Source organism: Diorhabda sublineata, chromosome X, assembly GCF_026230105.1.
Source record: "Diorhabda sublineata isolate icDioSubl1.1 chromosome X, icDioSubl1.1, whole genome shotgun sequence".
Classification (NCBI taxonomy): Eukaryota; Metazoa; Arthropoda; class Insecta; order Coleoptera; family Chrysomelidae; genus Diorhabda; species Diorhabda sublineata.
Window position 1 is genome coordinate 33161196 of NC_079485.1, and position 21084 is coordinate 33182279.

Genomic DNA, 21084 nt, shown 5'->3' on the forward strand with positions numbered 1-21084 from the left:
GTGACATCATTGTCTTTCAAATGCTGTAAGATTGACTGAAAAAACATATAGCTGCAAGTCATATTAGTATATTAACGACACAAAAATTAATTACAGGTAATTGCGGCTAATTTTTACTAGACAACCTTTCCCTTATCCATTCCATACATCCTCAAGATTCCTTTAGTTTCTTTTGATTCCTTTGAGATCAGAATTATATATTTTGCCAGCTATAGTTATATCTTGCAAGTGTATCTTCTAAACTGATTAAAATGAGAAATAATATAAATAAATACTGACTCTATTTAGATTTGGCTAAATCTTCATTTAATTGTTTTTTTTTGAATGCAGCCCTGTCTCGATTGAAACTGGCTTGTGATTTTAAGATGACAAATATTGCGTTGGACCAGTAGTGCAGTAGCAATCTATTTGTATCTATAAGTACGTACCATAAATGTCACACAGCTATTCTTGTTTCAAAATTTACAGTAATAAATACGAGTGCTTATCGCTAAATTGTGTATACTACATTGACGGTCGTGTGTGACAAAAGAAAGTAGAGGAAAAAAGATAAGATGAACTGGTCAACCGAGGCATACCACCCAGCTTTAAGATAGGCGTCATAGACAATTAGCCATGCGGGACTGCCTTGCTACTGCTCGTCAAATTATTAACTTGTTACTATGCGTATATTATATAATTGCATTCGAACCTTTGATCACTTTCCATATCGTCCACAATTAGTGTTTTCGTTGATTGCGGAGCACTATCGTCAAGGTGCAGAAAACCGTAGCACTGGTAAGATTGCATTCGACGACGAATCGCGACTCTTTTTGAAAGCGAATGATTGTCGTAGGTTGGTGAAAGGTCGCCATTGAAATCGACGACATATTGCGTTTGGTGCTAAAATGTATGTGCTCAGGACTGTTGAAGAAGATGTCTTGAAGGTCATTCTACTGTCAACATGTATTGTTTCATCCAGATGATACCCGTTGAACGAGGGCAAGAACCTGCGTTAGTGTTGCTTTTAACGAATCGCCACGAGCAGATATAGATGACCTTTTTTTTTTCGAAGTCTATCATGTACACCATTGTATTCAGCTTCACAAATACATTATTCGTTTTCTGAGTATATGTTAAAAAACTTTTTATGTAAATATAATACCATTTCATTCTTGATGTAAGGCTATCGCATTAATAAAACCTAAATGAATCAACCCTTAATGACACATGAGTAAAATGTTGATTCTTATGTCGTAACTTTTATGTGTACACGTTTGTAAACTAGTATAAATTAGACCAACCAAACATAAATGATTCAACTCATAAACCACTTTTTTCTTATATTGACATACAACATTATCAAACAAATTTTTTAATGATTTTTACATATTTTGTCCATGCAATTTACTATTAAGCTATTGATATTGTCTATTAACGTTTTCATATTGAACTAATTCTTCTTTCGGACCAATATTAACTGGACAGAAAACAAAGAAAGTATTATGAGGTGCGACCTTCGGTACAGTAGACATCGTTTTTCAGTTTACATTGAGCAATAATAACTCTTTCAGTTCCGTTCACCGTGCATCACATTTTTAGAACACCTATCTGTATAATTGAATTTATCTCAGATATTCATTTAGAACGTTTCCGTTCAACTATACATCAATTTAAGGTATATGTTGCAAGCCTTTAAATAAATTGTTTATTTTTTGGAACAGATTTTAACAAATAAATTTATGAACCGTGATTAATTTTACACGTTCAATGTAGTCGCACAGAAGATAGTTAAGGACCTGAAAACTGTTGAACTTTTATAAAATAATCAATTGTAAACTCAGCATTTATTTTATTATATATACTTGTATTTTAGCTTTAGACTATGATTTTCATACAGATTTTGTTAAGATAATTTTGTTTTGAGTTTTAATGACAGTGACAAGAAACGTCACATAAACCATTGTGTCAAAACTGCATTAAATACATTTATAGCAGGATGTACTGGCGTCCTAAGAAACAACATGCATCTTAAAAACCAAATTCATTAGAAGACGCAATAGCTTATGTAGACGAATACGAGAATTACGGAAGGTGAAATCGGTGAACCTAGAAACCATCCTGTCCGAAATAATTAAAATAAATTTTAAAATCCTATTAAAAATAATAATTATTATCCAAGAAATAATCCATATCAAAATACTAATTTTAACAATTATCGAAATAATAACAATAACTATCAGAGGCCGACTTTTCCAAGTCAACTAATCGACATTCAACCACGGCCTCAGTAACCAAGAAGATACCTAACAAATGCTCAAGTTTTCAGACCACAACGAAATGTATTTAGACCAAATCAAATTCACGGAAATAGATTGCCAAAACCTGAACCGATGTCCACGACATCCAAAAACTTCACTTTCAATACTAGAAATAATGATAATAAAAATATATATCTTGGAAATTCAAATCCAAACCAATCAAATTATAATAATCATAATAATCAATATTTCCAAAACACCAATCAGAAACCAAACTTTGTATCGGAAGAGCTATATGCTAACGATTTTGAAAACGAATTTGAAGAAGAACAGATAACTTTGAAAACTCTACATACACAGTAGAAAACAACGAACCAAATCAAAATTTTCACGAAATCCCTCAAACCAAGAAACGGAAATAGTAGAAATTAATATAGCAACAAATAACCCACTCCCGTACATCGAAATTGGCCATCAATTTTATCCAATATGCCTTTATCACTCCAACATTGATATAAAGACATTCACAAAGAGAATAATAAAATATCAAGCAGAAATATCAGCGCTCAGATAATTTAATTATAAAGGTAGCATTCATTATATATTGTATAATTTCCACGGCATATTAGGTATAGAAAACATGCTTAAAATGCACTTTAATATAGATCTTTGTAATAAACACTTATTTGGCAGTCACACATCCATTCCCATAAAATGTAGCGCACCAACAGATATCAAATTCTCGGTAGGGCCAACCAAAAAATTATTAAAATCTATACCTGTCAGCATAACAGATGGAGAAATTCTGATTAAGGAAATGCATTTAGGAGAATTATATATCCCTGAAACTTTAACAATAGCAAAAAATTATTACGCAATAGTAAAAATTACTAACAAAACAGATAAAACAATTTCAGTAACTTTAAATATTTTAACTGTACCATGGGAATATCAGATTTTGCAAGATATGGACAATCTGGAAGTACGTGAATGGAACAATATATATATATATATATATATATATATATATATATATATATATATATATATATATAACTATACCAATAAACTAAATGAAAAACAAAAAATTTACGGAAAATTCAGAAGAAAAAAACAACATTACTATACTTCACTTCAAAAAGCTATTGACGAAATTCTTGTCCACACAAAATCACAAAATCATATAGATACCCCTACATACAAAAAGAAATTCAACGCCAAATCAATGATATGCTAGATAAAGGAATTATAAGAACCTCCTATTCACCATGGAGCTCACCAATATGGATAGTAAGCAAGAAAATGGACTCATCTGGACGTCAAAAATGGAGACTTGTAATAGATTATCGTAAACTCAATGAAAAAACAATTCCAGGCAAATACCCCGTTCCTAACATTAATTACTTTTGAGACAAACTATGTAGAGCACAATATTTGAGAACTTTAGATTTAGCCAGCGGATTTCACTAAATACATATGTCATCAGAATTAATAGAAAAAACAACCTTCTGTGTCTACAATGGCCACTACGAATTTATTCGCTTGCCTTTTGGATTAAAAAAATTCACGGTCCACCTTCTAGAGAGCAATGGACGAAATTTCAAAAGAATAAAATTTGTTTGGTGTACATGGATGACATCATAATTTTAAGAACAAGTCTTCAGGAACATATCCAAAATTTGCAATAAGTATTTTTTAAATTAAATTAAAGATAGAATTAGACAAATGTGGATTCCTCCGCAAAGTTGAATTTTTAGGACATGTAGTGTTGAGATATTATAGAAATTTTATTAAGAATTTTGCTAAAATAACAAAACCTATGACAAACTGTCTAAAAAAGGAAAACAAAGTTGAAAACACTCAAGAATTCGTAAATTGTTTTAATTTTTGTAAGAATCTATTAACCTCAGAACCAGTATTAGTATATCTTGACTTCATTAAGTCATTTAAGTTAACAACCGACATTTCAAAATATGCTATCGGAGTAGTGCTGTCCCAAGACGGACATCCAATTGCATACGCGTCGAAAACCCTTAACAACGCTGAAATTATTTATTCAACCATAGAAAAGGAATTATTATTCGGTCGCGAATTTCTTATTTTAACAGATCATAAACCATTACAATAGTTGTTCTCATTTAAAGAACCTAACTCACGAATAGTTAGATGGAGACTAAGATTAGAAGAGTTTATTTATAAAATTCAATATTTAAAAGAGCGGCAAAGTAAACGAAATCAAAACAAAAAGGGAGAAACATTTTGAAAAAAAATACGCGTTTATATGTTGTTTTATCGCGAAGAAATTTAGAACAGAACATATACCAATTTGTTAAGGAATTTATAAATCCCAAACAATTATATGCATTATATTTTGATGAACCTTAAAGTCCCGAAACGTTTATTGTAACCGTCCAAAAGTTTTTTAAAAATAATTTGTTAAACTCTATATATTGTAGAAAAATTTTACAGGACAGATAATCAAATTCCAAAATTGAAAAAAATTCTTAACATATTATCTCTTTTTAGGTACACCAGTAACCTCTGATTCCAAAATCATTTTTGCAATCCACATAACTATATTAAAATCTGAAATAGCAGAATTTTACCACCTATACCCAGGTATACAAAGTCATAAAATGTTTATTCCCGTACGAGCCTACTTGGCAAAAGCTGCAGAAGTAACATTGATCCAAAAAGAATGTCCAGTATTAGAAGACGAGTATTACTGTCGACAAGAAATCAGATAAACAGATAATTGCACATTAGAATTATTAAATGGTCAGTGTCCTACACATTGCTATACCACTGAAGCGAATCTCCAAGAGCCAATAATAGAACAGAGAAAAAACAACGAAATTCTGTTTATTCCAAATCCAACAATAAAAGTCTTGTCTAATGCACGTCAGATCAATATTTAGAAATAATTCAACAATCAATAATCAGAATTCCAAAAATTGCATACTCCAAGTAAGAAAAGAAACATTTTCAAATAACATTAAAATTCGCAAGGGTAAATCTATAATATTACCAAAACTAGAATCAAAATTTCTAGAAGCTCAAACATACCGTTCACCGAATTTAAACCAAATTGACTTGACGATATCAGTAAAGTATCAAGGAACCTAAAACCAATTAAAGAATTAGAAATTTCAAAAACAACGACAATATTTAGTTCACTTTTGGCTATCATAATCATCATACTCATCGTAATAATAATTCTGTATTTTCTGAAAAGAGGTAGAAGGAAGTTGAAACCAAACAAAATGGAAGAAATTGAAATGGACCTTAAGGAGGAGTTACGGACCTGAAAACTGTTGAACTCTTGTAAAATAATCTTGTATTTTAGATTTAGACAATAATTTCAATGTAGATTTTTGGCACAGATTTTGTTCTTTTGTTCAGTTAATATTGTATTTTTGTCTTAATAAAGTTGTTATTTGTAATTTGATATATTCTTTTATTAATGTATTAATCATTGGAAAATCATATCTAGCAGTATGTTATGTATATAAGTATAAGTTTTATTTTCATAAATAAATTGAAAATTTCAATTATCCTCTCTCCTTTCAAATACATGTTTTCTAATTTTATCTTGACGTACATTTCATCTAGTCTAAGCGTGGTCTTAAAATAACTGAACTTTATAGACTGTTTTATTGGGGTAATTTACTTTCTTATGGACACACCCCATTCGTTTTAGTACGGGAAATGAATACAATTTTGGCATTTCCACATAATGAGAAAATTTTTATCATTTGTGTATTTCTAGCTTATATTCGTGACACTACTATGTGTCCTATTTGCTATGTTTAAATTTTGTTTTTAATTAGCTTTCTATAAAAAGATAGAACGAATTATATATTTCGATACCGGAAAACTGTTTTTAAAAATTTTATTTATTACATTCACAATAAATTACAATTTTACAAAATTGAATGAACTCACTAATTCAACAAGTGAACAAACTAAATTCATTGAACGAAGTAACTAAAGTCACCATTTGTTATTTCTCAACATTTCTATTTATATTTAAATAAATGCTGATAACATGCTAACAAAATATATTGGTTAATTCTCATTATGTCTCAATAATTTTGCGACGGTCGTTTAGATTTTTCTGGATGGAACCAACGTTATACGTTCATTTCTTATAATAAATATTCATTTCTTTAACTACTACCAATTGATTTTTGTGTTTAAATAACTCTAACTAATGTAAAAAAAGCAAGAAGCACAAAAAAGACCACGAATATAAAAAAGAAATAAACTGAAGCTTAGTAGTAAACAAAATATATTGGTTCTGAAATGATGTCAAAAATACTTTGAACGTCGACACTTTTTCTCAAATATTGAGAGTTAATTAATTTAGGAAATGAAGAAAACTTGTTTTCTGACCAACACAAGACTAAAACAGTGAGATCCTTTATCCACTACGCTGCTCAATATAGTATTAGAATGAGGTTTGATCAGAACAGGGACACAAAAAACAAGAACAACACAATTACTGCTATACGCAGACGTATGGCAGTAATTGGAAAACGAGCTAAAGAAAATCTGCACAGCCATCATGGAAATGGCAGAGACAGAGAATCTACGAGTTCATGATAATCAACACCACAAAACGCAATGAGACGTTTGTCAATACAACTGAACGAAGAAAAGGCAATGAGCTTAGTTTAAAGCTATGGGGTGGTTATTTAGGACGAAGGTGAAAATTTGGAAGCGAGGATGAAGAGGGGAAGTCAACAGTTGGGAACGCGATAATAAGGCCTCAAAAAATCTCCAGAAAGGCAAAGCTACATCTATATAAAACAATAATAAAACCAATAGTGAGCTACGGAAACGTGGATTCTTAACAACGGAGAGAGAGAAGTCTTTGCCAGCTATATTATCAGTAGTTTTTTATTGGGAACGTGACAAGAAAACACCAAAGCGGACTAACTTCAAGATATTTTCCGAGCTTTTGAATATTTACGTATTCATCGTCTGGGACTGAAATTATGGTCAAATTCAATATTCAAATTTGAATATATATATATATATATATATATATATATATATATATATATATATTAAAAAAAAAGGATTAAATCAAATTAGAACGTCGTTCTAATAAGAAAAATTAATTTTTCCTTGGTCCCTACATCTCAATATATAGCAGTAATCAACTAAATTATTTGTAACTTTATTAGAATTCACAAAATACAACTATAAACTTTACTTAAATTATTTAGATCTTTTTTAGTATTTATAGCTTTTTCGTTCTTATGAATGTGAACCAATTCTAAAAATTACCTTTTACGTGTTTTAGATTCCGTTTCAAGAATTTTTGATTCTTTCACGTGTATAGTACACTCCTAGAGTTTGGTGCGCTCCTCCCGACAGTGAAGATATATGTAAAAATATCACTTTCCCAACACAATATATAAAGCAACGAAATTGTGAATTAAAATGGTATTATTGAAAATTTCAATAGTACAATTGATTTTACGAAGGGAAAATAATTATATAGCCGGGTGCACATGGAGGGTAGAGACTAATGGCATTTAAAAACACCACTTTTACTTCTGCATAGGGTTCATATCCCCTTATATGTTAGGAAATTTTATTTATGAGAATTATCGAGGAGTTTGGTGATGATTCACAAACAGGAAGTTTTGGAATCGCAAATTTAATTATGTTATCGACTATTACTCTATTGTGTATTAATATAGCAAAATGCATAGATATGTTTTAATTTTCGGCTCCTTTTGAAGTGCATACACGTAAGTTGGAAAGAATGTTCATAAACTCAATTCTAGATACAAGTTGAGGGGCTATAAATGAATTTCAATAATCCGGAATAACGATGATGTCTATTTTTCTAGAAATCTTAGCAATAAGAAAATCTTTTTGCCATTTCTATTCAATAATGCAGTTCTTTACACCGTATCTAAACATTATCGCGTGAAGGTTGTTATATTAAAATTATAAGCGAAAAATGGCGGCTAACCTTTGATCGATTAAATGGCAAACCACAAGTCGTGCTGTAACTGTCGTACTGGAGTACAGTGTATCGCATGTCAAAATGAAGAGGCTTTCAAATTGTCAAAAGAGTCGAAATTTCTTATAAGCATGTACTCTGAATTTTTATTCAAATAACAAGGAATCTGCATCAATTCAAAGGAATAACTTAATAGCAAATTTCCCCAGCTCAAAGAGAATCAATTAAAAACTCATTTCAACAACTTCTGATTTTACTATTTATGTTGTGATATGAAATCCACGCTGCGAATAATACAAGAAAATAGTGATAGTGATATGTTGAGAAGGATAGGTCGAAAAACAAAAAAGTTTTTACTCGAACAGCTATTATGCGGAAAATTTACCTTGGTTAGCGAAAGACCAAGAAAGTTCCTCATTAGACCAAATAAAAAGCTCGATAAATTATTCGGTTTGGGTTCTATTGTCGCTGAGTTTATGTTACTTAAATGAAAATTAGTTGTTTCATTTGTTATAATTGGCTTTAGTGTTAATTAAAAGAAGCAATGGGCTATTAAAACAGTACCTCGCTAGTATACTAGACTTTCTTCAAGAAACTAGTATGGACCTTACATGCAAAAATTTACCTAATTAGTGTTACCGAAAAATTAAAGATTTGATGATTTCAATTTGTTTCTTGTTTCAAAGCTTTCTATTTGGTTTTTTTTTGCTTGGGCAGCTCAAATTATTGGTCGACGACTAGAAAGATAAAGTTTCTAGTACAATCCGCAAGATAGGAAATCAATAAAAATTCTATGTTAGTTGGCATTTTATTTACCTACATCAAAAAAAGTATTCTTTTCGAAAAATTTCGAAAAAAAAATTTTGATTCCACCCAATATAAAGCTGAAACCCAATTGTGTCATGTTAAGAATCCTAGTTGTCTGTGACGAAAGAAAGCTTACCTGTTTATCGACCTAACAACATCTATACATCTGCTTTTTTATAAAATGTCCCTTAGACATAATATTCCTATGTTGATTACATAAATAATAAATTCTATTTTTTCATAAGCATATATATTCTTGAGTTTAGTATTTTTTTATGTATTTATAATTCATCGATGCAACTTTCATCATCATTTTCAATGATTTACAGCTGAACTGGCAATAAAGTCGACAATTTAAAACCAGGTACTGATATATTATGAAATAATTCAATCGACATTTTTATATATTTTTCGTGATATATTGTTTTGACTTGAGGTCTCCTTTGATAAAAAATCAGTTTGAAATTTCAGTTAAAAATTTTTCGTTTCGACCTATTTCAGTCTTTATCAAAATATTTTGATAACATTTCTTGTATATAACAATAGCTCTTAGTTTCGTCATTAACCCGTCACATAAACAATAAATATTCTCAATAAAATTATTTGAAATTATCAAAGTCATCAAGATCTACATTTCAAAACGAGCGATTTCTATGGGGTATAGGCGTTCGTCTTATTTTGTTATAGAAACATATGGCCGAAAAATTAGATACATGAATTTGCATCAAGTTTGGCTTCTATCTTGTGATTCTGATTCAAGGCCGCAAAAAAGCTCGTCAAAATCGGGACGTAGGAAAGACAATATTTGATTAAGATGTTGCGCAATATGAAAATACTTCAAGAGGTTATACAATGACTGAATAATACTACGTTGAATTATTGAGAAGATTCACTTCTTTTAAAGAAAGTGATTTGAAATTGGGTGCTTCTAAGTAATGTAATGTGGTATGGACTAGATCTGTGAAAAATATATGAGAGGAAATCAAAAATATGAAAAAGAATTTTTTTAACAAAAATTACTTACGCTGCATCTATTTGAATTAATGTGTCTAACATAATCTTGATAAAAGTAGTGACAAGTTTATACCTGCTCTGGCGTATCAGTTTGCTACTTCACCCACTTTGAGAGATTGTATTTGGAGTTACTTTCATCAACAACGCATTATCATTTATGTAGTTTTATTTCCAGTCACAAAAAAGAATCTCACGCCATAGTGATTTATGGTGATAGTGTAGTAACTTTGATGACTGGCTTTTTTATTTATCATGATAATGCGCCCTGTCATAATTCGCTTTTGATTCGTGAGATTTTGGTAACTAAAAATCTTGATTACTTAATCCACCTTATTTACCAAAAGTACTATTCGATTCATTCTTCCCGAAAATAGAAATATGTTTTAAGGGGATTTTGCCGTTTATGGATTCAACATTATAAGTGCATTACTAACTAAGAGCAGTCATTTGAAGGCGATCGGTTTAAATTATATTTGACCTTTTTACTTTGTTTTTGATAGAATTATTTACCATATTTTTTTATGACTCTTATTTTATCACAGTAACAATTTGGTATGGAATCGTTATCAAATCGACAAAGAAAAATGAACGGTAATACCTCTATTCCAAAAAACTTTTTCTTGCGACTGGCGTAAATAAGCCATTTAAACTGAGGTCTAGAAATATTGGAAATAGTTCACCCCAAGGGCCTCTGGTGTATATGTCGTTCCAATACTATCCGTTATTTCATTGAGTAATTAGTTCGATTTATTTTTTATAAAATTTGTATTTGTAATGTTAATTATTGTAACAAAAAATGTGACCGACAGATAAGTCCGTACAACCAAGAAATTTGCATCGAATTATGATATAAGTAGTACTGTAAAATGTAATTATATTCTAATATATTCTCACTTTATTTGCACACACTTTTCTGAACGTCTAACTTAAGCTTCTATGCTACTATAAAAATACGATGCATCTTTTGGAGTCAACGTCGCTGTTTGTTGTGGAATTAGTGTCTGTCATGGTTGTAGTCGGTAAAGTGAAGTAAGTGGTTGTTGTTGTTGTCGCTCTAATCGCGTCGTAATAACTTCATATCTTGTCAAATTTGATATATATTTTAAAATTTAGTTAAAAAGTTGTCATTGTAATCTTCAATAGTTGCGATTAAATAGTTTCCGTTTCTTCTGTTAAGTTCGTATGTTTGCTTGTGGCTGAACCCGATTTCCTAAACACTGTTAAATCTTTTACCCCTTATCTCCGCCTTCAGCCTGCAAGCAAAAAATAGTCGGACAGGGCCAGATCAGGGTTATATAGTGGATATTCAATCTCTGTGAACCACATTCGTGCACAAGTAGCCTTGGAATGTGAAGCAGTGTGGACTGAAGCATTGTCATGAAGCAAGCGCACACATCAGCTCATTTTGCTGCGCCTTTTTTCGATAAATTTTGATCTCTTATTAAGTCACAGTAATATGTCAGTTGTATTTGATTTCTTCTAATCAATCAAAAGGATTGTTTAGTATAAAAATAAAAAAAATTCATGAAACTAGGGAAAGCAAAGAAATGATTCTATTATATGTTATTTTTCCCTATCGCTTATACTAATCCTGTACTATACTGTACGTTTTCGTCATTGTTGGTGTGGTGAATCTACACACGGTTCACCTGGTGGGTAGGAATATCATAAAATTGTATGTATATTACATGACCCCTACTATTTTAGAAAGAATGCGATGTCCACAATTATTTAATACTCCTAACTTTCCCGCGCAATTCTTACTCACTGTTACTTTTGGAAATAATTAAAAGTATGTGGCAACGATTTCTTCACATGGAAATATTTATATTAAATTGAATTCAATGTTGTGAAATCAAAAAGAGTTGCCTCAATCACTTGATAGGGGTATCTTGGATCCTTATTCTATCATACGTCTCACTCTCTCGCAAGTTTCCAATAGTAACTGAACAACAGAGCTTTTTCAGCAGGTGATATTCGTCCTCTTCTAAATTCACTATAACAGCGAAACACAGTTCCTCGAGGAGGACTTTCATCACCACATCATGTCTCTCACATGTTTTCTTGATATTTCTACGGCAAATCGTATTATTCGTACTACTTATTCTATGATAGCAGAGACTCCATTGCAATTGAAGCTTTAGGATCGTGAAATTAAAAAATGCAGTGTTATCAGTTCTAACTCGTCTAGTTTCGTGGTATCTCAAAATATACAGCGTGACCATTGTTAGTAATAGTAAATTTTGTTATTTTTTTTTGTTCTGCATCAAAAACTATACTAATTACTTTAATTTGATAAAATTAGTTAATGTGTCGTGATTAGAGTAATTCCATTAATCCTCTAGTTAAGACAATCGATGATTTTAATTTCCTGAATTTATTTTTAGATTTCTAAATTACAATTAATGTATTCCTACACATCTATTGCTAAATTTTCTCAAAAATGGTGATGGGGTAGAGAATTCAAGGAGTTGTCACTCGTTCTCCCAATTAAAATTTTTAGCAATTACTATATGGGGTGGATGATTGGCGTTATGTATGGTGCTAAAATGTGTCTCCTTTTAACTTAAAATCTATAAATTCCACCACTTTCTCAGAAAGTTTAGACCTCCACAATTATTTAGGGTTAGTATTTTTGGTTAAGACCCCTAAAAATAGTAGTAATTGAAAATAATTGTTCCTTTATACATTTCTCAACTTTCATATCAATAAATTGAATAAGGCTACCGTCATGTAGTGAACATTAATTTCAAGAGACAAAATATGCAGCTGTCTTTTTCCATATCCAATAAAAAAGTAAAATTACAAGTTTTAAGTAGAATAGAGTAGAATCTTAATATCACACTGCCAGCTGTTTTTAGGTCAACGAACTACTAAAACTAATACAATTATAATCCCTATTCATTTTATTTATTACTCAACACTTAAATGTGTTGGCAATTACCGAATTTAAAGACTGTTTTTATTATATAAATAAGACTGGAGTATACTTTTTAGACTTTGGTATATTTAGTTCTGTAACAATAATAATTTGATATGAAATCTATAAATCCCAAATTTCAACTCAAAATGATTAGTTGAGCATATGTTGCATATATTGATATTTTTTAGGATAGGATAGTTATACTCCATTGCAACTACAATTTAAAAGTATTAGCTTTATATAACACTTAATATTCAGTTTTTCCAATATTTCACATTTGGGATTCATGAAAATCTACCTTGCACAACGACAATATCTAAATTGATATAAAACGGGTCTGCGTACACCGTGTATACTCTTTCGTAAAATAATATATTAGAGAAAGGACAAAGGAGAAGAACAAGGGCGAAAACACAAAAATTGGTCACGAGAAGTTGATAGGAAATTGAACGTGTTGGGAATGGGATGATAGTAAGGTAAAATTCACCAAAAAGAAACAGGAAGATAACACAGGACAAGAAACGGATATCAACATTAAGTAATATTAATATTAGAAAGTTAGTACAAGTGATAAAAATAGTATACTCGTAATAAGTAATAGTAGGTTTATAGATAATAGTAAAGATAATCATAGTAGTATAAACTTGATTAGTAGTATTAAATTTAACTATAACCTTAGAAAAAACAATATTAGGTATCTACCTAAAAGTAGATTTGATAATTGAAAAGAAAATAAATAGCGGGAAGGGCGGCAATATTTACTCAAACCACAGCAGAAACATATCAAAAGAAAATAATGATCAACACCAAAATAAGCAAACTAAAGAAACCATAACAGAAAAACATAAGAATCAAAACAACGTGTGTAAGAAGAAAAATAGAAAGAAAACAATATAAATAGGAGCATGGGACATAACTTCACAACTGAAAAAGTACATGAATTGGAAATGGAATTGACATACAAGAGGAATATCAGGGAGTAACAAATATAAAATATAGAGATTTAAAAGAAGAATCTTGAAACTGGAATTTAGAAGATATATAGAAAAACTACAAAATATTTTATATGAGATAGCAGAAAAGGAAGATTGGACGTCAGAAACAAACCACAAGAATGGGAACAGAATTTGCCAGTTCCAATAAACAAGAAAGGAAAACAAACAATTTGCGAAAACTACAGACCCAATTTGCCCAACATCAGTGTTTTATAGGATGTACACTAGGATACTATGAGGAAGAATAAGATAAGAGGTAGACAAGAAATTGGAATAAGAACAGGCAGCATACAGAAAAGGAAGACAAACAATAGATAATATTCTCATACTAAGAAATATAATAGAAAGACGTTACGAAAAAGGAAAAACACTGCATTTAACGTTCATAGACCTGAGAACAGCATTCGACTCAATCCAATGAAACAACGTGTGTAAGATATTAAAAAAACTAGAAATACCAAGAAGTGTATTTAAAAGAGTGAAAGGAAAAGTAGAACTGAAAGGTCAAAGATCAGAAGGCTTTATGATGAAAAAAGGGAAAAAATAAGGGGACAGTCTAAGCCCACTATAGTTAATACTAACAATGGATGAAATTCTAAAAGAGACCCCTACAAACGAACATAGGTTGCCTAATAAACTTAGAAGGCTTATTATATGCAGACAACATCGTAAATATGACAAAAATTTGGATCGAAGAGATAGAAAAACTGTATAACTTAACTTAGATAAACGAATAACAATGATAATAAACAAGAAAAATGGAAACATAATCAGACTAATAGCAAAAAAGAACAAATAAAACAAATCACAACTTTTGAATATCTTGGTATAGTAATAACAGATGACGGCAAAATAGAAGTGGAGCTTACAAACAGAATAAAAAAGCAACAAACATATATTATGCATTGAATAAAACAGTATTCAGTAAGAGAGTTATAATAAAAAAAGTAAAACTGAGCGTATACTATACAATAATTCCAACACTGACGAATGGAAGTGAAACGTGGGTAACTAACAATAAAATAGATACTAAACGCAATACAGATGAAATACCCACCTACGGAGAATAGAAAGAAAACTAGTAATGATAGAATAAAAATAAAAATATAAGAAACAGTGAAAAAATAAATAGAAGAATCTTAAACTGGTTAGGTTATTTAACAAGGATGGAACAAAATAGATTAATAAAAAAGGCGAAAGGGACGGACCAAGAAAAACATGGGACAAACTAATACCATATTGGAAAACAAAGGCAACAGACAATAAATCAAATGATGATACATGAGATACGTGAGAGGAAGAAATGGGTAAATGGATAATAAATACATTTCCGATGCTCTAGAGATGGCAAAAAAATGAGAAGAAGAATATAAAATATTCAATAACAATTCGCATAAATAGTAAAGAAAACGAGAAAGTGTTATATATAATTTATTAAAACTTAAAATCAACCCAATATCTGTTTTACTATTTGATTATATCCTATATACTCTTTAGATCGGTAATATGAATAAAAATGTTCTACTGCCCTACAGCATTCTTAGTAGTATACTAAGTTCGTAATTATTTTAAATGGGTCAATTTTCTTTTGATCTCAATAAAATTGAGTATAAGAGAAAAAGGATTTTGTAGAATAAATTACATTAGTCTGGTTTTAACTGTAATTAACGGTTAATTAATGTGCCGTATTCATCAAAAATTAAACAGAAAATTTGAAACGAATTTTTGATTAAAATCGTACATATGATGGATTCAGCGAAATATTTTTTTTCTGAAATTTAATTGAATTGTTTTTAATAGTCGACTGTACTATTTTGGTCGACCTCTTTTGATCTTTTCACATATAATTACATTTTTAATGATATATGATACTATAATCTAAAAAGCACAAAAATCTCTATTTCGGATATTTACAGAAAACTTATGAAAAGGGAGGATTGGAATAAAATAAAAATCTAAGTACTGAATGAGAAATATGACACCAAACAAGAAACTCAATTGATCAATTTAACTAAGTAAAGATCAGATTAATTGATTATCTAAAATCTTCAAACTCAAAAACATTAAGCTTCCTCCCTCACATTATCATCTATAAATATATAATTTTCATTAGCACGGTTAATTAAATATACACAAATGATTAAAATCCTAATTGTTTTGAATAAAATATGAATACCAATCTATACTATACGAGATTTGGCTATTAAATAACGAGACTGATCGTTCTATGGAGGAATTGCACTGTTGTAAACAATTTAACATGATAGTTAATAAATGTCAAGTATAAACGTAGAGCAACGATTTATTGTAAAATTTTATTGCAATTGACACTTGTGATTCATCGAAACAAGTGTATAGCAGTGAATGTTTTTCGCGTGCTTCTGCTTTGAGTATTTCCAGGATGTAGTATCGAAAAAATCGATAATTTGATTCAATCGATTAAGTATTCTTAAGTTTGCTGGAACCGATGAAGAATACTTTCGAAAGTTTTTACATGCAAAAAATATGTGGTAAATTGGGTTCATTTAATTTTGTCTAGCATCCTCGTGCTTGACTATTCGCCGGATGTAGCGCCGTATGATTTCTATCTATTTCTTAAGGTTAAAGCTGTGAAAAGTGAAAAGGTACGAGTACTGAAGGAGCTGATAAAAAAGACTTCTTAGCATAATGGAATATTCGCATATAGCATTGTAAGGATAGAGGAGGGATAATATGTGTGATTTTAAAATAAAATATTTTACAGCGTCACTAACTTTATTTAATAGCCATATCTTGTATCAGAGCATCAACTTATAAACATTTTCATGATAGATAAATAATATGTGACAGTTTTTAAGATTTAATTGAAGTGTAGTTTTATAATGCCCTGATATTCCCAGAATTTCTTATTGCCCTCATGTTTTGTGTAGAAAAGTAAATAAATTACAGGCATCGGAATGTAAATCAAACATACACATTTATAATATCACATCTGGTTAAGACTTGAGAAAATGCAACCGAAAAAAATAGTACAAGACGAAAAACATCCGATTACTTTTAATCTCTTCATTAAAACACTTTTGAATGATTGTTAAATATTGCTGGCTACCTTCTGAAATTATAGATTAGAAATAAATTGAGATCTATTTGTTTTTATTTAAATCGAATATTGTCTGGGAATAATCAAACTCTTTTGCCATTCCAGCAATAATTTTTCATAATTGCCCATTAAAAAGTCCTATAAATTATTTTTATAGCTAATATGTACTGTTTACAGAGAATCAAAATGTCCTAGTATCAAACCATTTATATGAATGTGCTGAAAAATATTTGCTAGAAAAAATTACGTATATAGTTCGTAACGCAATAATTTTTTCAGGTAATCTGGTGACAATAATAGCTCTAATAAGATGTCCAAAATTAAGAATCCACGCTACAACTGCATTCGTCTTATCTCTTTGCAGCTCCGATTTGATATTCTGTTTAGTTAATCTACCTCTTACTGCCGCAAGGTACATCTATCAAGCATGGGTTTTCGGAAACGCTCTGTGTAAACTATTTCCGGTGTTGTTTTATGGAAATGTTGCCGTTTCCGTGCTAAATATGGTAGCAATTACCTTAAATAGGTAAGTAGATTACATAATCCTATTTTTACTTATTCAACCATGCATGGAAAAATTTTCCTGTCATTTAAATAATTAGTTTGGTGACTACAGCGTATTGTATATTGGTTATTGTTCTACGAAACTCTTATATTACTGCACGTTTTCATTCGATCATGTAGCTAATAAATGATGGAATAATTATACATAGTGGCTCAAAACCTCTTTTCACATTTTGAATATACTAGAAAAGTAGAGAATTGAGCAACCTAATATAGTAGATTATTTGATATTAATTTAATTTATTATAAACATAAACTGTATGCTCCTCTAAAAAAAATTCTGGAGAGTAATCTTGGTAGAGAAAATTTTGAAATTAGAATAAAAAATAATAAAATCGTTTAACTGGATAACAGCGAACAAATCATCGAATTACCTGAAAGATCTCTCCTAGATCTCTTTGTCTCAATAAATCAATAAAAAAGAAAGATTTTCCTTTTTTTTTCATGGATACATTTTAAAATCTAAAATGATTAGAAATGTGAGATGTATCTAAAAGAAATTAATATTATACAACGCGATTTTTTTCTAGATTGTAAATGTTACTCTAGTAATATAATAAATCAATTATTTTCCATTTCTTCATTTCCTTTGGGATATATATTTTAAGAATAAAAGAACCCTAGACAACCAAGAAATCCCTAAATTTTGGGGGCTCAACCGGCATGAATATGGATCAACAGTGATCAATAGGGCGAATTGGGATCAAACCACGTTAAAAAAGTACAAAAACAACGTTAAAAAAGTACAAAACCTATGTGAATAACTGTAGACCGACGTGGAAAACACTAGAACGACGTAGAAGCTTGAAAATAAACCGAGAGCTGCACACCTCAAACTTTTAATAGACTTTCCGTGGTTAAATTGATTATTAGAGCTGTACACAACCGCAACATTGTAAAAAAAGTGTTACGAGAAACGAGAGGGGTAACCTGCTAATTTAAAGAAGACTACACTGTTGATATTCCCGGCTGATCTACCAGAGGTTGCTGGAGCCGGAAATATGTAAGCTTGCCAGTTCAAACCTGGAGGAAGCCTGAGGTGAGAAATATTTTTCCTTTTATTATTCGAAATCCACGAACTAGTGATCAGTGGCGGACGGCTGCAAAATTTTTTTTATAGACATTCTAACAATACTTATTTAAAAAAAGAACAGAGTACATTTGTACAAACCATAATTGTCAAAATTTAATTAGTTTACATGAATTACAAAATATTTTCTGTAGCTAAGGTGAATAATAAGTTTATATTGTATTGACTGTAATTGACATTTTTGAGGATAATTTGATTTTTCCTCTGCTGTAAAAACGAGATATTTTTTATAATATTTGTCTTCTGAGTAGAAAGTTACAGGATTAAGTTTTAATTGTAACGAAAAAAAATATGTTTGTATAAATACGTTTGATAGTACAAATATTAGTTCACACATTTGATTAGACACATGCCTATTTTTAGAAATACGCGGAACTTTTGATTGAATTTCTGCATTAAGTTCTAAACGAAAAACAAAGAGTTATTTTCTTCTACTTTTTCAGATTTTATATATTTTGCGTAGAATAAATCTATTATTTTAATCATGACAACGTTAGGTTCTGTAGGTACAATTGGTCACAATATTACGCATGCACAACTCAAAGTTGTAAAAATTTTAAATTACATTTGTTTTTCTAATGACGGCGAATCGAGGAGAACTCGTAAGGCTATGCGTTCTTTTCTGGGGTTCAATTTTAGTCACGAATCTGTTGAATATCTGCATAGAGTGGGGAAAGTTCTAGATAAATTTGAACTTCCTGACCTGATTGCTGTTTGTCAAATACTTGGTCTAAATTATACAGACGATAAAAATTATGTAGCTAATTCCATTTGCTCCTTTTTAATAAACTTCTCTCACCCAATTGATAAAGAAGACGAAGTGGATAATCTAGATAGCGAAAACGACGAAGAAGACGGCTTAAATAGCGGAAAAGATGAAGAAAGACGAAGAGATAAAAAAGGACGATTATCTGGTGAAAGACGAAGAGATGAAGAAAGACGAAGGGATGAAAACGGACGATTATATGAAGAAAGACGAAGGGATAGAGAAAGACGAAGGAAGACCTGAAGATGATGGAAGACGAAGAGAGGAAGAAAAACGGAGACTAGAGGATATGCATGAGCTAGAGAGAGCGCGTGGATTTGAAAAGAGACGACGGTATGAAGAATGGCGAAGAAGCGAAGAAAGGCGTGAAAATGAAGCGAGAAGGCGAAGTGATGAGAATACAGATGTTGGCAGCAGACAATGAGATTGCTTTGCATTAATTTCGCATTTACGTAAAGAAATGTTTACGAGATCTGGCTAAATTTTTTATACAATCTGGAAAGGGCATCAGAAGTTGGTCTGAACTTAAAAAAGATTAGTCGAAGAGTTTGGAGTACATGTGAATAGTGCACAAATACATAAAATGCATCAAGAGAGAGATACCCAAGAAATAGTTAAAAATGTCAAGAGGGAGAACAGATTCACCTGTTTCAACTGTGGAGGTCGAGAACATAAATCCAAACTTTGCCCAGATGAGTTGAAGGGTACGAAGTGTTTCAGCTGTAATAAATATGGCCACATGTCAAATAAATGTCCGAATAAGAACGTTGCAAAATCTACTGCTGGAAATTCTAGCGTGAATGTAATAGAAACTCTGTTTGATACTGGTAGTGATGTTTGTACGATTAGAGAAGATCTGATGCCTGATAATATAATGTTAAAAGGATTAGATGAAAATACCAGAGTGGAAACACTTGGATCATTTAGTATTCAGGCTGAGATCAATGATTAAGTCTTCGATCTGAAATTCCATGTAATTCCCGAAGTAGCTACATCCCATCGGGCTATAATTGGAAACAAAATTTTGAAGCAAGCGAGTGTTAACATCAGTGACGATGGTATAGTAATATACAAAAAGACGGAAGAAAACACAATAACGCACATTATTAGTGAGAAGTAGACGTATAACACATAAAAAATACAAGACATAGGGAGGAAGTGAAGAAATTAAAAGAAAACTACAAAACACTCAAAACGAAGACAACGAATATTGAGATGAAGATTGTACTGAAAAGCGAAGAACCGATTGATCAGCGACCTAGAAGACTATCAGCACCCGAAAAAGAAGAAGTAGATAGACAGATAGAGGAATGGTTGAATGATGGAATAATCAAACCGAGTTGTTCGAATTTCGTGAGTCCTATTGTACTAGTGAGAAAAAAGGATGGCCGAATCAGAATTTGTTGCGATTATCGCAAATTAAACAAAAATATAATACGCGATAGATTTCCACTTCCCCTTGTTGAAGATGTCCTAGACAGCTTACAGGGGGCAAGGATATTCAGCACCCTTGATTTGAAAAATGGATGTTCATGTACCTGTTGAAGCAAGCAGCACAAAATATACTTCTTTTGTAACGCCGAATGGCCAGTACGAAATGTCCATTTGGAATGTGTAGTACTC

The 21084-nt window shown here is 30.8% G+C and overlaps 1 protein-coding gene across 1 annotated transcript in view; it reads left to right on the top strand.

Moving 5' to 3' along the window:
• LOC130451376 (protein trapped in endoderm-1-like) overlaps positions 1-21084 on the top strand; it is a 53749-nt gene that overhangs the window by 11037 nt on the left and 21628 nt on the right. The window contains exon 2 of the mRNA XM_056790354.1: positions 17321-17567. Within this exon, the coding sequence (XP_056646332.1) occupies positions 17321-17567 (247 nt within the window). The remainder of the gene's footprint in view (positions 1-17320; positions 17568-21084) is intronic.